The sequence below is a fragment of the Leucoraja erinacea genome, chromosome 49, assembly GCF_028641065.1.
Source record: "Leucoraja erinacea ecotype New England chromosome 49, Leri_hhj_1, whole genome shotgun sequence".
Classification (NCBI taxonomy): domain Eukaryota; kingdom Metazoa; phylum Chordata; class Chondrichthyes; order Rajiformes; family Rajidae; genus Leucoraja; species Leucoraja erinaceus.
The window spans coordinates 792,909-810,676 of record NC_073425.1 but is presented as its reverse complement, the minus strand read 5'-3'; the positions used below and the strand labels follow the sequence as shown (position 1 = coordinate 810,676).

Below are 17,768 nucleotides of genomic sequence, written 5' to 3'. Positions count from 1 at the left end.
ATAATACCACAGTGCACAGGGCCATCGCTGGTCGGCATGTACTCGGTGGGCCGAAGGGCCTGTTTCCGCACTGTATCTAAATAAAGTCTAAAGTAAAAACCCATCAAAGAAATGTGAGGTGAAAATAACAGGAACTGCAAGAGTTGGTGGATAAAGCAGAAATCCATTTTCCTTCTTGCCCACGGCTTGATGGGAATGGTCACACTGAGGGCACTCAGTTGTCAAGAGAGAGTTAGATTTACCTCTTGGGGCTAAGGGCATCAAGGGATATGGGGGTAAAAGCCGGAATGGGGCACTGATCCTGGATGATCCTTGAATGGCGGCGCTGGCTCGAAGGGCCGAATGGCCTCTACTCCTGCACCTATTTTGTGTTTCTATGTTACTCCCATGTAGAATAGAATAGAATAGAATAGTTTCTTCATTGTCATTGTAACATGAACCATGTACAACAAAATTTAAAAATGTCAGCCAGTCAGTGCACCATTCAAACATTTCTAAAAGCTAACGATACATACAAGATAAAATATTAAAAGATAAACAACTAAAATAAATATCACGAAAATAGCATGCATAAACACCCAACCCTCCATCCTTCTGTCGATTTCACAGTGTACCACATTCCCTTAGTATGTGTCGCCCCTGCGTTCCTTGGCGGCTACATTTAGTGCCTTTATAGCAGTGGGGTAAAAACTGTTTTTTAGTCTGTTCGTCCTTGTCCTTGTAGATCTGTACCGTCTGCCTGACGGCAACAGTTCAAACAGGGAGTGTCCGGGGTGGGATATTTGTCAGAGGCAGAGTAATCTGCCCGACACAAGCCCATCTCTTCCCAACATCGGGCCAACAGTTGCTAAGCAACGTAGCTAGGTACCTTTAGTAAACCCAGGCTCGTAACGCTAACGGCAGGTACTCGGGAAGACTCGCTAACGGCAGGTAAGCACGGGAAGACTCGTGAAGATTTTTCAACACGTTGAAAAATGTCCACGAGAGCCCCGAGTACCAACGAGCGGCCATTACCGTAAATCTCCGAGTTCGAATCAGGGCAAACTCGGGAGAGCTCTTGGAATGAACTCGTACAGTGGGACAGGGGTTTAATTAGAAACCAAACATTTTTCTAATGCACGAAGGTGAAACTAGTGCTTACAACACATCATCAAGAGCCACATCCACCTGTAATTAATTTGCTGGCTGTGACATATTGCAGCGTTTATAAGGAACTTCCTCCATGCCTATTGTTTACCACTTAAACACCAGCATTGACCTTTGGCACTGAGGACCCTGTGGTGGGAATGAGATTTTTCTCTCTTTCGGGAGTATTTTAATTGGCCTGACAATGCCTTCAGGCACTCAATGACAATTGCCGAAGAGTGAAAGGCCTGGATAGAGTGGACGTGGAGAGGACGTTTCCACTGGTGGGAGATTCCAGGACCAGAGGGCACAGCCTTAGAATTAAAGGGCATAACTTTACAAAGGAGATGAGGAGGAATTTCTTCAGTCAGAGGGTGGTGAATCAGTGGAATTCATTGCCACAGAAGGCTGTGGAGGCCAAGTCAATGGACATTTTTTTTTTTTTTTAAGGCAGAAGATTGATTAGTACGAGAGTCAGGGGTTATGGGGAGAAGGCAGGAGTTTGGGGTCTGGAGGGAGAGATAGATCAGCCACGGTTGAATGGCAGAGTGGACTTGACAGGCCAAATTCTTCTCTTGTCACTTATGAACTTGAGAAGTCAAATGCAAGTGTAATAACATGGAAATCAAAACATTTCACTGTAGCTCGGTACACATGACAATGACAAATTCCTAATTTGAGGAAGGACATTCTTGCTATTTGAGGGCATGCAGTGTAGGTTCACTAGGTTAATTCCCGGGATGGCGGGACTGCCATATGATGAATGATGGGTCGACTGGGCTTGTATTCACTAGAATGGAGAAGGATAAGAGGGGATCTTATAGAAACATATACAATTCTTAAAGGATTGGACAGATTAGATGCAGGAAAAATGTTCCCCATGTTGCGAGAGTCCAGAACCAGGGGTCACAGTTTAAGAATAAGGGGTCGGCCATTTAGAACGGGGACGAGGAAAAGCTTTTTCACCCAGAGAGTTGTGAATCTGTGGAATTCTCCGCCACAGAAGGCAGTGGAGGCCAATTCACTGGATGTATTCCAGAGAGAGTTAGATCTAGCTCTTAAGGGCTAATGGAATCGAGGGATATGCGGTGAAAGCAGGAACAAGGTACTGATTTTGGATGATCAGCCATATTGAATGTCGATGCTGGCTCGAAGGGCCAAATGGCCGACTCCTGCTATTCGCTACGTTTCTATAAACCTAAAGTTAAATTTGAACCCGGTTTCAGTTGAGAGAATCTGAATCATAGACTTATTCTCTGTTCTGCCTTGTCTGCCCAGATTCAAATCCTGTGATGAGGGATGGGATTAGCCAGGCCTAGATACTTGCTACACAAGACCAGAGTCCTGATGAATCAAGATGTTGTTCGTGCCAGTAAGATTACGTTCATAAGTGATAGGAGCAGCATGAGGCCACTCGGCCCATCAAGTCTACTCCACCATTCAATCATGGCTGATCTATCTCTCCCTCCTAACCCCATTCTCCTGCCTTCTCCCCGTAACCCCTGGCACCCGTACTAATCAAGAATCTATCTATTTAAGAAGGAACTGCAGATGCTGGAAAATCGAAGGTAGACAAAAGTGCTGGAGAAACTCAGCGGGTGCAGCAGCATCTATGGAGGGAAGGAAATAAGCACCGTTTTGGGCCGAAACCCTTCTTCAGACTGAAGTGGGGGGGTGGAAAGAAAGGAGAAAGGAAGAGGAGGAGCCCGAGGGTTGAGTGAGAGATGAGAAGGGGAGGAGACAGCAAGGGCTACCGGAAATTGGAGGCCAATGTTAATGCATCTTCCTTTGTTTATCCTCACATGTTTATCCTTCCAATGTTTATCATCTTCCTTTCTTCTCCCCCCCTCCATCAGTCTGAAGAAGGGTTTCGGCCCAAAACGTTGTCCATTTCCTTCCCTCCATAGATGCTGCTGCACCCGCTGAGTTTCTCCAGCACTTTTGTCTACCTAAGAATCTATCTATCTTTGCCTTTATAATATCCATTGAGGAATGTGGGGAATCTGCTGTGGTGGATGTTTATGTTAACTTTTATGTAGTTGTGTGTCTTGTTTTTTGTATGGTTGTTTGGTAATTCACGTATCACTGTACCTTAATTGGTACAGATGACAATAATGGATGTTTGAAACCTTTGACTTGGCCTCCACAGCTGTCTGTGGCAATGAATTCCACAGATTCACCACCCTCTGACTAAAGAAATTCCTTCTCATCTCCTTTCTAAAGGTACGTCCTTTTATTCTGAGGCTGTGACGTCTGGTCTTAGTCTCTCCCACTAGTGGAAACATCCTCTCCACACACCCACCCTATCCATGCCTTCCATTATTCGGTTTCAATGAGGTGTCCCCTCATCCTTCTAAACTCCAGCGAGTACAGGCCCAGTGCCGACAACTGCTCATCATTGATCGGGGACGATCAGCCACGATCACATTGAATGGCGGTGCTGGCTCGAAGGGCCGAATGGCCTCCTCCTGCACCTAGTTTCTATATCATGTGTTAACCCACTCATTGCTGGGATCATTCTCGTCAACCTCCTCTGGACCCCTCTCTAGCGCCAGCACATCCCTTCTCTGGTAGGGGGCCCAAAATTGCTCACAATGCTCCAAATGCAGCCTGGTCAGCACCTTGTAGAGCCCAAGGTAGACACAAATGCTGGAGTAACACAGCGGGACAGGCAGCATCTCTGGAGAGAAGAAACGGGGCGACGTCTCGGGTCATGGCCCTTCTTCAATCCGAGGACGGGCCTCCACCCGAAACGTCGCCCATTCCTTCTCTCCGTAGACGCTGCCTGTCCCGCTGAGTTTACTCCAGCATTTTGTGTCATCTGCAGTTATTTCCTAGGCCTCATTTATTCAGTTTAGATTGCACACCATCCAGGAATAAACACAGAGTTGTCTATTTTGGGGGCTTTCAGCAAAAGGTTGTGGCAGTCCTTCAATAGAAGTGTCAGGACGCCACATAGAACAGCTTTTGTGTACAGACAGCCTGGGGCAAAGGCAGCGGATGATTTTATCAACAGGCCCCTTGGACATCTGAAAGAACACATTGTCTTAGCATACGATAGGAAATAAAAAATCCATCTCTCGTTCTAATAATATCGACCTGTGATTTATTTTTACATTTTGTGTTGTGGAGAGAATTGCAGAGTTGTCGAAGGTCACTTAGAGCACATAGAGTATTAGGACATTGGACAGAGTTCAGTTTAGAGATACAGCACCCATTGAGTCAATAGGCAATAGGTGTAGGCCATTCGGCCCTTCGAGCCAGCACCACCATTCACCGTGGTCATGGCTGATCATCCCCAATCAGTACCCCGATCCTGCCTTCTCCCCATATCCCCCAACTCTGCTATCTTTAAGAGCGCTGCTCTCTTGAAATGCCACTTTAATCCCCGTCTGGTCTTAGTTATAGTCACAGAGTCATACAGCACGGAAACAGGCCCTTCGGCCCAACTTGTCCTAGCTGACCGAGCTGTCCCATAACTGCCAGCTAATCCATTCTCCTGTTTCTCCCAGAGTCAGAATCACTTGGATTCATATGGATGAGGCAATCATCTGGGAATAACCAGGGTACAAAGGTCATAAGTGATAGGAGCAGAATTAGGCCATTCGGCCCATCAAGTTTACTCCACCATCCAATCATGGCTGATCTATCTCTCCCCCCTAACCCCATTCTCCTGCCCTCCCTATAACCCCCTGACACATGTACTAATCAAGAATTTGTCTATCTCTGCTGTAAAAAATATCCATTGACAGCCTCCTCAGCCTTCTGTGGCAAAGAATTCCACAGATTCACCACCCTCTGATGAAAAAAACTCCTCCTCATCTCCTTCCTAAATGAATCTCCTTTAATTCTGAGTGTGACCTCTGTCCTAGACTCTCCCACTAGTGGAAACATCCTCTCCATTTCCACTCTATCCAGGCCTTTCGCTCTTCGGTAAGTTTCAATGAGGTCCCCCCTCATTCTTCTAAACTCCGGCGAGTACAGGCCCCGTGCTGACAAACGCTCATCATAGTTTAACCCACTCATTCCCGGGATCATTCTTGTAAACCTGCTCTAGACCCTCTCCAGAGCCAGCACATCCTTCCTGAGATATGGCGCCCAAAATTACACACAGTTGCTTCCAAACCAGATTAGACTATTGTGTTTAAGAAGGAACTGCAGATGCTGGAACATCAAAGGTAGACAAAAGTGCTGGAGAAACTCAGCGGGTGCAGCAGCATCAATGGAGCGAAGGAAATAGGCAACGTTTCAGGCTGAAACCCTTCTTCGAAAGGAGATTAGACTATTAGTCACCATTCAACAATGTTTGTATGTGCCCAGATCTGGCTATTGAAAAAACCCAACAATTACCCGCAAACGACCCAATCCTGTATAGTCTTGCTCCTGTCTGAAGAAGGGTCTCGGCTCGAAACGTCAACCATTCCTTCTCTCCAGAGATGCTGCCTGTCCCGCTGAGTTACTCCAGCATTTTTGTATCTGTCTTTGCTTATGGTTTATTGAATTTCAATCTGTCATCAGCTTCCTTTATCCCATTAGTGCCAATTAGTTCTCTGCGTGGGATAACATGAGCTAGTGTGAACGGGTGATCTATGGTCGGTGTGGACTCGGTGGGCCGAAGGGCCTGTTTCCCTGCTAGATCCGTACACTAAACTTCTCTTTAATGGTGACACAAGCAACTGCAGATGCTGGTTTACATAAAAGGTCACAAAGTGCTGGAGTAACTCAGCGGGTCAGGCAGCATCGCTGGAGAACATGGATAGGTGACGTTTTGGGTCGGGACCCTTCTTCAGACCGAGTGTTGGGAGGGGCGTAGATACTGGAAGGGAGGTGGTGACAGGACAAAGCCTGTACACTAAAACTATCCTACACACTAGGGAGATTTTGCTCTCTGTACCGAGTTTGCATGTTCACCGTGTGACCGCGTAAGTTTCCTCCCACACTCCGAAGACATCCAGGTTTGTAAGTTAATTGGCTTTGGTAAAACTGTAAACTGTCCCGTGTGTGTGTGTGTGTGTGTGTGTGTGTGTGTGTGTGTGTGTGTGTGTGTGTGTGTGTGTGTGTGTGTGTGTGTGTGTGTGTGTGTGTGTGTGTGTGTGTGTGTGTGTGTGTGTGAGGGATAGTGTTAGTGTACGGGGCGATCGCTGGCCAGTGCCAGCAGGGTCAAACCCGGGTGCCCTTGGCTGACTCGAGGCAGCAACTCTACCATGCCACCCCTATAGGCCAAACGCAAGCAAGTGGGACCAGTGTAGATGGGTCATGTTGGTCAGTGTGGGCAAGTTGGGCTGAAGGCCCCGTTTCCGCATTGTATTACTCTATGACTCGATGACCTTAATTCAAGTCAAGGGTGTTTTACATAGAAACATAGAAATTAGGTGCAGGAGTAGGCCATTCGGCCCTTCGAGCCTGCACCGCCATTCAATATGATCATGGCTGATCATCCAAATCAGTATCCCGTACCTGCCTTCTCTCCATACCCTCTGATCCCCTTAGACACAAGGGCCACATCTAACTCCCTCTTAAATATTGCCAATGAACTGGCCTCGACTACCCTCTGCGGCAGAGAGTTCCAGAGATTCACCACTCTCTGTGTGAAAAAAGTTCTTCTCATCTCGGTTTTAAAGGATTTCCCCCTTATCCTTAAGCTGTGACCCCTTGTCCTGGACTTCCCCAACACCGGGAGCAATCTTCCTGCATCTAGCCTGTCCAACCCCTTAAGAATTTTGTAAGTTTCTATAAGATCCCCTCTCAATCTCCTAACTTCTAGAGAGTATAAACCAAGTCTATCCAGTCTTTCTTCATAAGACAGTCCTGACATCCCAGGAATCAGTCTGGTGAACCTTCTCTGCACTCCCTCTATGGCAATAATGTTCTTCCTCAGATTTGGAGACCAAAACTGCACGCAATACTCCAGGTGTGGTCTCACCAAGACCCTGTACAACTGCAGTAGAACCTCCCTGCTCCTATACTCAAATCCTTTTGCTATGAAAGCTAACATACCATTCGCTTTCTTCACTGCCTGCTGCACCTGCATGCCTACCTTCAATGACTGGTGTACCATGACACCCAGGTCTCGCTGCATCTCCCCCTTTCCTAATCGGCCACCATTTAGATAATAGTCTGCTTTCCTGTATTTGCCACCAAAATGGATAACCTCACATTTATCCACATTATACTGCATCTGCCTTTACAATAGTTGTATGCATCCTAGTTTACTTTCCTTTGGAGATACAGCACGAAAAGAGGCCCTTCGGCCACTGGGCCTGCGCCGACCAGCGATCCCCACACATTAACACTATCCTACATACTGGGGACAATTTACATTTATACATTTATACTAAGCCAATTAACCTACAAATCTGTACGTCTTGAGTTTGAGAAGAAACCGAAGATCTGGGAGAAACGGACAAACAAGCATCCGTAGTCAGGGCCGCCACTGTGCCACATCTACAGTATGTAGTTAAGAGCATATTGGTGGGTGTAGCTAGGGTTTGCCAACGTTCCCACTCCCAAATAAGGGACAAAAGGTCAAAATACGGGACAAATTCCCGACGGCAATTCGTTGACCGACTGGGCCGTGGCTGGGTGAATGATGAGTTGTCCCGGGTGCTGGACTGCACACAAAGCCCAGCCGGCGGGCCAGCTGAGGAGTTTTGGCCCGGTCCGGCACAAAGACCGGCGCCCCGTCCAACTCATGAACCGATGATCGGCCGTGAGAAGCAGGGGTGGTGTCGGCGGTAAGCGAAGGTCGGACAGCTGGATGGGCTGCCAACTGACCGACGGGGCCACGGGCGAGGCGCTGCTGCTGCACTCCATGGGCTGCACTACGTCGGGACGGGTGAGGCGGGACCGGACACGGTGCTCCGACCCGACAGTCCCCTCGACCCGAGTAGTAGCGGTCAAATACGGGACAAGGGCGGTCCCGTACGGGACAAACCAATTTAGCCCAATATATACGGGATGTCCCGGCTAATACGGGACACGTTTGCAACCACATTTGTAGTGTAGAAGCTGTTCCTGAACCTGGACGTTGCAGTTTTCAGGCTCCTGCACCTTCTTCTTGATGGCAGTGGTGAAATGAGAGCGTGTGGGTCTCTGATGATGCTGGCCATACGAGGAGATCTAACCAGCCTGTCCTTTATCCTTTCAGCCACAACTTACCACTGTTGGTCAAGGTGTGCAACCCGGTGCAGTGCCAGATGCGCGGCAGACAGCGTACCGTGCTGGTAGAGATGAGGATCGAGCAAACAGACCCAGACTTCAAGAAAAACCGCACGGGCTTCACGTTGTACTGGTCGGGAATCTGACACGGCAGTCGCGGATTCACCGACCGGGAGCCCTCTCGATGCAAGCACAGTTCTTTTTATTTGTAAAGATTTTAATAAAACAAATCCTATTTTCTACTCATTTGTCCATTGTTGCGTTGAGTTAGACAGGGCTCTTCGAGGTAGCGGAGTCAAGGGATATGGGGAGAAGGCAGGAACGGGGTACTGATTGGGGATGATCAGCCATGATCACAGTGAATTGCGGAGCTGGTTCGAAGGGCCGAATGGCCTACCCTGCACCTGTTGTCTATTGAAGGACAAGGTGAATGTGAGGAAGATCAGATTTTGCCCAGGAACCCAATGGTGTAAAGCCTCAGTCCCCCTGACCGGACCCGATCTCCCGGTAGCCAAGCACCAACTCCCCCTCCCATTCCCACACTGACCTTTCTGTCCTGGACCTCCTCCACTGTCAGAGTGAGGCCCAACGCAAACTGGAGGAACAGCACCTCATATTTCACTTGGGGCCACTTACACCCATATAACCATATAACAATTACAGCACGGAAACAGGCCATCTCGACCCTTCTAGTCCGTGCCGAACACGTATTCTCCCCTAGTCCCATATACCTGCGCTCAGACCATAACCCTCCATTCCTTTCCCGTCCATATAACTATCCAATTTATTTTTAAATGATAAAAACGAACCTGCCTCCACCACCTTCACTGGAAGCTCATTCCACACAGCCACCACTCTCTGAGTAAAGAAGTTCCCCCTCATGTTACCCCTAAACTTCTGTCCCTTAATTCTCAAGTCATGTCCCCTTGTTTGAATCTTCCCTCCTCTCAGTGGGAAAAGCTTGTCCACATCAACTCTGTCTATCCCTCTCATCATTTTAAAGACCTCTATCAAGTCCCCCCTTAACCTTCTGCGCTCCAAAGAATAAAGACCTAACTTGTTCAACCTTTTTCTGTAACTTAGTTGCTGAAACCCAGGCAACATTCTAGTTGGTATGAACCTTGACCTCTGACTTCAAGTAACCCTTGCTTCCCCCCCCCTCTCTCCTGGCCTCCCCCACCCAAGCCGCACCAGTCTGAAGAAGGGTCTCAATTCGAAACGTCGCCCATTCCTTTTCCTTTTCTCCAGAGATGCTGCCTGTCCCACCGAGTTACTCCAGTGTCTATTTCTACGTTGGTTTAAAAAAAAAAGCATTGCAGTCCCTTCCTACACTAATCCCAGCATAGTTCTGCTGGAGGGGATCAAGAGGTGGTGGTAATATTTGTTTCGAAACATGGAAACATAGATGCAGTAGGCCATTCAGCCCTTCGAGCCAGCACCACCATTCAATATGATCACGGCTGATCATCTAAAATCAGTACCCCGTTCCTGCTTTTTCCCTGGATTCCTTTAGCCCCAAGAGTTGAATCTAACTCCCTCATTAAAATATCCAATGAATTGGCCTCCATTGTCTTCTGTGGCAGAGAAATCCACAGATTCACAACTCATTGAGAAGGCAGGAACGGGGTACTGATTGAGGATGATCCAGCCATAATCACATTGAATAGTGATACTGGCTCAAAAGGTGCTCCTGCACCTACTGTCTATTGTCTCTGGGTGAAAAAATGTTTCCTCATCTCAGTTCTAAAAGGCCGACCCCTTATTCCTAAACCGTGACCCCTGGTAATATTTCTTCAAAAGGCCCATCAGAATTTTTTTTAACCTTTGCAGTTGTGGCATCATCTCTCAAGAGACTGCTACTTGTCTGCATTTTTCCCATCGGCATTCCAATCCCTGGAGCTAGGGGGGGTGGAGGAGGCAGATACGATAGTGCCATACGAGAGACTTTTCGATCGGCACGTGGATATGCAGGGAACAGTGGCATATGGATCACGCGCAGGCAGATAAAGCATTGGCATCATGTTCAGAACTGACATATTGGGCCGAAGGGCCTGCTCCTGTGTCTAAAGATAGAATGCGGAATGGTACAGCACAGGAACCACAGTGTTTGTGCTGAACATGATGCCAAATTTCTGATCTTATCTGCCTGCACGCGATCCATATGGGGAGAAGGCAGGAACGGGGTACTGATTGTGGATGATCAGCCACAATCACATTGAATGGCGGTGCTGGCTCAAAGGGCCGAATGGTCTACTCCTGCATCTATTGTCTCTCATAAGGTCAAAATGTCACAAGTGATAGGAGCAGAATTAGGCCATTCAGCCCATCAAGCCAACTCCACCATTCAATCATGGCTGATCTATCTCTCCCACCCATCTCTATTCTCCTGCCTTCACCCCATAACCCCTGACACCCGTATTAATAAAAAACCCATTGTCTTTATCCCTGCATATTCATGAGCAGTGGGCAGGAGCTATCGACCTGCACGGGAAGGTAGACGCTCCCACCCCCACCAGTCTCAGGCAGATGGGGCTCATCAGCCTGGGAAGGCGGTCCATCTAGGCGAGGGAGAACTCTGATTTAAAACTTCCACTGCCTTGTGGCCATATCCAGTCATGGAAAAGGCTCCAGGAGTAAACCTCAAGAAAATCCGGAGTCGGAGCCCCTAAGGCAGTTTGTCGTTGTCTACAACCTCGCTCTGGCAGCTCCTGCGACGGCGCTGGTGCCAAACTGTAACGGCCCGGCTATTCCTTTGGATCGATCGATCAGTGACGTGGAGAGGGGGGGCGTGCTGCATGGGCAACAGCCTGTCCTCCATATGACATCGCCCAGGCTTGCATCCGACCGCACATCACCTACAAACTAGGATGCATCACCCATGGTCAGTCATGACCGAGAGGGGCCTACAATAATTCATGAGCATATTTAAAAGCCTCTTAAACGCCACTATCGTATCTGCCTCAACCACCACTCGTTGGAGCAAAGAGGTCCTTCTGCAGTTGTACAGGGCCCTAGTGAGACCACACCTGGAGTATTGTGTGCACATTTGGTCCACTAATTTGAGGAAGGACATTATTGCTATTGAGGGAGCGCAGTAGGTTTACGAGGTTAATTCCCGGGATGGCGGGACTGTCATATGCTGAGAGAATAGAGCAGCTGGGCTTGTACACTCTGGAGTTTAGAAGGATGAGAGGGGTATCTCATTGAAACATATAAGATTATTAAGGGCTTGGACACGCTAGAGGCAGGAAACATGTTCCCGATGTTGGGGGAGTCCAGAACCAGGGGCCACAGTTTAAGAATAAGGAGTAAGCCATTTAGAACAGATAGGAGGAAACACTTTTTCTCACAGAGAGTGGTGAGTCTGTGGAATTCTCTGCCTCAGAGGGCGGTGGAGGCAGGTTCTCTGGATACTTTCAAGATAGGGCTCTTAAAGATAGCGGAGTCAGGGGATATGGGGAGAAGGCAGGAACGGGGTACTGATTGGGGATGATCAGCCATAATCACATTGAATGGCGGTGCTGGCTCAAAGGGCCGAAAGGCCTACTCCTGCACCTATTGTCTATTGTCACTCCTGGCAGCGCGATCCAGGCCCCTCTATGCTGTAGAAACAAACTTGGCCCGAATATCTCGAGTAAACCTTCCTATCTCACCATCCAGTTGTGCCCTCTAGTGTTGGGCATTTGCACCGGGAACAAAGGCTCTGACTGTCTACCCCATCTACAGTCTGCCTCGTATATCTTTCCCTAGTGATTGCCAGAGTCATGGAGATGGGAACTAGACCAGACAGCAAAATGCTGGAGTGACTCAGCGGGACAGGCAGCATCTCTGGAGAGAAGGGAATGGGTGACGTTTCGGGTCAAGACCCTTCCTCAGACTGAGAGTCTACTACGGAGGGTGAGATACAGAGATAAGGAAGTGTAAGGTGTGTAAACGAGACATCAAAGGGGATGGGGATCAAGGAAAATGTGGACTAGGCCATTGTTAGCTGGGAGAAGGTGACAACAAAGACAACAGAGGTAAAATGTAATCAGGGAACTGGTCAGAGAACTGGGAACGGGGAGGGATGGAGAGGGAAAATGGAATACATAAACAGGGATGTAACTATAAGTCGCTGGTCAGGCCATATTTGGAGTACAGTGAGCAATTTTGGGCGAGGAAGGATGTGCTGGTTCTGGAGAAGGTCCAGAGGGGTTTTACAGGAATAATCCCAGGCCTGAGTGGGTCAACATACGAAGAGCCTTTGTCGGCACCGGGCCTGTACTCGCTGGAGTTGAGAAGAATGAGGGAGGGACCTCATTGAAACATACAGAATCGAGAAAGGCCTGGATAGAGTGGATGTGGAGAGGATGTTTCCACTAGTGGGAGAGTCTAGGACTAGAGGTCACAGCCTCAGAATTAAAGGATGTCCCTTTAGGAAGGAGATGAGGAGACATTTCTATAGTCAAAGATTGGTGAATCTGTGGAATTCATTGCCACAGACGGCTGTGGAGGCCAAGTCAATGGATATTTTTAAGGCAAAGATAGACAGATTCTTGATTAGTGCGGGTATCAGAGGTTGTGGGGAGAAGGCAGGAGAATGGGATTAGGAGGGAGAGATAGATCTGCCATGATTGAATGACAGAGTAGACTTGATGAACCGAATGGCCTAATTCTACTCCTATCACTTATAGTATTTAATGGTGTATTGCATAGTTATTTGATGGAAAAGTGATTTAAGAGAAATAAACTGATTAAGTATGACAATGCAGGCAGGGAAGGGGGTGGGTGGGGGGGGGGGAAGGAAATGCTTGCAAGAGAACCAAGGTAATGCCCAAAGAAGGGTCTCGACCCGAAACGTCGCCTATTCCTTCTCTCCAGAGATGCTGCCTGTCCCGCTGAGCTACTCCAGCACTTTATGCCTACCAAGGCAATGCAATAGTCTTAAAATATTCAGATAAATGCACAATTTGCTGCAAACATCGAGTTACAAACACAACAATATCTTAGTTATAGAGTCATGCAAGGTAGAAACAGACCCACACCACCCTGGTCACACTCACATTTCACCCCAGCCATCAGGAAGAAGCCCTGTAAACTAGATAGATAGACAATAGGTGCAGGAGTAGGCCATTCAGCCCTTCAAGCCAGCACCACCATTCAATGTGATCACGGCTGATCATCCACACTCAGTACCCAGTTCCTGCCTTCTCCCCATATCCCTTGATTTAGCTAGCCCCAAGAACTCAATCTAACTCTCTTTTGAATGCATCCAGTGCAACATCCAGGTTGAGGAACAGCTTCTTCCCTGCAGCCAGCAGGCTATCAAACACTACAACCTCCAAATAACTAAGTTCTGAACCATGTAGAACAGAACTGCAGATGTTGGTTTACACCGATGATAGCACACTGGAGAGCCACCGTGTGGTCACAGGAGTGGAAGGCAACCTCATCTCCATTACACAGCCACATCTCTTCACCAGATAAAAGTTATCCAGGGTCTGAGCTCCCCAGAGGAGCGTGGGTGAAGCTCAACAGACTTGATACTGGAGTTGGGCGTTTCAATGCCAGCGTGTGGAGATGGGGGCTCCTCCTCCACCAGAGCCCAGCCTTTCACCCCTCTGATCCTCGATACCCTTACTCTGGGCAAGAGACTATGTGCATTCCTGGCACGGCTGCTATGTTGTGCATTTAAAAAGTTTTGTTTACTTTCGTTCATTTATTGTCACGTGTTTTCGATAACACAAATTTGGCACTAACTCCCCTTAACTTCCACTGAAACAAAAACATCTCTGGATATATGTAGCACTTGAAAACAAGAGAGCAAATTGAGAGTCATCAGGAACTGCAGATGGAGTGACTGGCCCTTCAGCCCAACTTGCCCACACCGGCCAACATGTCCCATCTACACCTGTCCCACCTGCCTGCGTTTGGCCCGTATATCCCTCCAAACCCATTCTATCCAGGTACCCGTCCAACTGTTTCTTAACAGACAATAGGGGCAGGAATAAGCCATTTGGCCCTTCGAGCCAGCACCGCCATTCAATGTGATCATGGCTGATCATCCCCAATCAGTACCCCATTCCTGCCTTCCCCCCATATCCCCCGACTCCTCTATCTTCAAGAGCCCTATCTAGCTCTCTCTTGAAAGTATCCAGAGAACCGGCCTCCACCGTCCTCGGAGGCAGAGAATTCCACAGACTCACAACTCTCTGTGAGAAAAAGTGTGTCCTCTTCTCCGTTCTAAATGGTTTACCCCTTATACTTAAACTATGGCCCCTGGTTCTGGACTCCCCCAACATCAGGAACTCGTTTCCTGCCTCTAGCGTGTCCAAACCCTTAATGATCTAATATGTTTCAATAAGATCCCCTCTCATCATCTTAAATCCCAGAGTATACAAGCCCAGCTGCTCCATTCTCTCAGCATATGACAGTCCCGCCATCCCGGGAATTAACCTTGTAAACCTACGCTGCACACCCTCAATAGGAAGGATGTCCTTCCTAAAATTTGGAGACCAAAACTGCACACGATATTCCAGGTCTGGTCTCACTAGGGCTCTGTACAACTGCAGAAGGACTTCTTTGCTACTATACTCAACTCCTCTCGTTATAAATGCCAGCATGCCATTAGCTTTCTTCACTGCTTGCTGTACCTGCATGCTTACTTTCATTGACTGTTAAATGTTGGGATAGTCCCAGCCTCAACTACCTCCTCCGGCAGCTCGTTCCATACACCCACCACCCCTTTGTGTGGAAAAAGTTACCCCTCCAGATCCCTATTCAATCCTTTTTCCCCCTTCACCGCAAAACAGATGCTGGGACCTTCAGCAATAACCACAATTGCTGGAGGAAGGATTGCTACTCGAAACATCATCCATCCATTCATTCCTTTCACAGATGCTGCCCGACCTGCCGAGTTCTTCCAGCACTTTGCGATTTGCAAAGGCTTTATCCATCGAGACATGGGTAACCTTATTCTCATTCAGATGGTCATAGATTTGCTTTGAAATTCCAGGTTTTTATTTCAGGAGCCCAGCGTACAAATGTCTCATTTTAATTCCAGTCATATTTAAAGAATTGGGGAAAAAAAAAAAACAAAAAAACCTACGCATTTTCTTTTTGGTTTACAAGGCGCTAAGCATCGTGGATGCGCACACATTCTTAACATAACATGTCGGAAAATGAAGCAATAGTCCAGGACAATAAGCACTTTTTAAAACAATCACATCCCCGGCAATCACTTCAAACGGGAGCATTCAAAAGTAGAAGGGTTCGATATTCAAATTGTTCATGCAATATTACAGTCTCACAAATTAAGGAGGAAATCATTAAATAACACAGACAAATAACTTACTCTCCAATCTAGGCAACACGAGCGATTGGAGAAAGATGATCAAGTCAGCTCACATTGACAATGGTTTAAATATATATATTTAAAAACTTTCCAATACAAATGCTCACATTCATCGCAGTGTCAAATTTACAGAGCATATTCCAAAATGTATTAGCAGCATTGGTCAAATTGACTTCTCATTGAAAGGTCAAAGGGGACCAGAGAGGTTGTTCTGTAATGTTGACTCACTTACAAAGTAAAAAGTAGTGTCCCTTCTATTTTTCCCACATGCGTAAACCTCTTCGCTGCAAACCCCAAGTTGCCCCTTTCCAAAGCCTCCGAAGGTGTCCTGTTGGAATCGGATGGAGGGTCCATCCATCTTCAAAACCGGAAAAGACTCCTCTTTCAAACATGCATCCCATCCTACTCAGCCATATCATTACCACCATGAGAAAAGAGTGCAGACCACCCCCCAAGACCCACGGAGGAGACACGGGGAACTGCAAATGCTGGGTCCCCCCCACCCCCAACAACAAACAAAAAAGACACAAAGTGCTGGAGTAACTCAACGGGTCAGGCAGCACCTCTGGGGGACATCTCTCAGTGGTCAACCAGATCGGGCACATTCAAGGTAGGTGGTTTCAAAATTCAAATCCATTCATACAACATGGAGGCTAACCAGCCCAAAAACATCGCCGACCCCACTTTCTCCAGAGATGCTGCCTGACTCGCTGAGTTACACCAGCCCCGTTTTAACCCCAAAACTAATAATGGGTTCTCTTTTGACCAAGAGCCAAAGAACTTAAACACCCATGACGGCTTGGAGGTATCCATTTCTCCGTAGGAGCTACGGCAACAGCAGGGACATGGCTAAAATGCAGATGTGCATTGCTGGCTTTGTATCAGGAACTCCGGTCCACTCTTTGAACAATCCCACAGGAGTCCCGCTATGAAATAATAACAATAGCATGGAGTAGACCAAAGAGAAAAAAAAAACTCTGAAGCAGCTTCATGTAGGCTTATTTGTGTAAACTTGGGCAGGATATGACCAGCAGGTATAGTTCATTGATTTAGAATCATAGCACTTGGTTCTGTTAATGGCATGGGGAAGGTTTCCACCAAAGATATTTGGTGTCCACTATAACCAAAACGGGTACATGAGCCTTTTACAAGCACCCAGCATTGAGTTTGGTTGAGATACTCTTCCCTACCCTAAAGTTGGAGTTTACATTTACAAATGGGAGGGTCCTCTTCTCTCCCCCCCCCCCCCACCACTTAATAAATTAGAGAGGAGGAAGGAACAAGGTTCTCCAGCTGAAGATAGACACAAAATGCTGAAGCAACTCAGTGGGACAGGCAGCATCTCTGATGAATGGAAACATCACCCATTCCTTCTCTCCAGGAATGCTGCCTGTCCGAATGGTTTACCCCAGTATTTTGTTCCATCTTCAGTACAAATCTGCATCCGCAGTTCCTTCCTACACAAGGTTCTTGGACTTGCTGCAGTGATTTGAAATAGGGCGACAAAAGTTACCTGCCCTGCAGTTTGAAAGTGACAATCAGAATGAAGAAGAGATTTCATTTTGCGTGCATTTGCTAAGATATCGTGTCACCCTACCCAGAGTCAAACTGCAGGAAGAGGTCCACTCTAGATTCATCAGAAGGTGGGGAAAGTCACCTCTGCCAGCCCGTCACCCCATTGAAGTATTGACACAAAATGCTGGAGTAACTCAGCGGGATGGGCAGCATCTCTGGAGAGAAGGAAATGGGCGACCTTTCGGGTCAAGACCCTTCTTCAGACGTTTTCCCGGCCCGAAACGTCACCCGTTCCTTCTCTCCAGAGATGCTGCCCGTCCCAAATGCCGAGTTACTCCAGCATTTTGTGTCTATCTTCGTTTTAAACCAGCATCTGCAGTTCCATCCCACACGTCATGAAGTATTGACAGATCATCGTAAACAGCACCTTCTTAATTTAAAGGCTTTTAGAAAACTATGAAGGACCACAAATCCCTTTAATACTGAGTGGAGCCGTTTAAAGAGAGATTGGCATTACCATAATATTATACTTACCCAAAAAACCTTCAATCACCAGTGAAAATGGTTTAAAATAATCTTTTTTTTTTCCCTTGGATGCCTTGTTGTGCAATTTCCATGCATGTTAAAAAAAAATACA

General features: G+C 47.4%; 3 protein-coding genes across 3 annotated transcripts in view; 2 read left to right on the top strand and 1 right to left on the bottom strand.

Annotated features, from left to right (window-relative positions):
- The window catches only part of LOC129715042 (unconventional myosin-Id-like), a 106,970-nt gene extending 97,584 nt beyond the window's left edge, over nt 1-9,386 (top strand). Inside the window, 1 exon segment of the mRNA XM_055664875.1 lies at nt 8,273-9,386. Coding sequence (XP_055520850.1) covers nt 8,273-8,429 — 157 coding nt within the window. The 3' untranslated portion in view covers nt 8,430-9,386.
- Nucleotides 1-17,768, top strand: part of LOC129715045 (RNA-binding protein 43-like) — a 260,957-nt gene that overhangs the window by 131,341 nt on the left and 111,848 nt on the right. The gene's annotated exons all lie outside the window — the stretch shown is intronic.
- The window catches only part of LOC129715044 (cyclin-dependent kinase 5 activator 1-like), a 7,288-nt gene continuing 2,900 nt past the window's right edge, over nt 13,381-17,768 (bottom strand). The window contains exon 2 of the mRNA XM_055664877.1: nt 13,381-17,768. This exon is cut by the window's right edge and continues 2,098 nt beyond it. The gene's annotated coding sequence lies outside the window, so the exon portion shown is untranslated.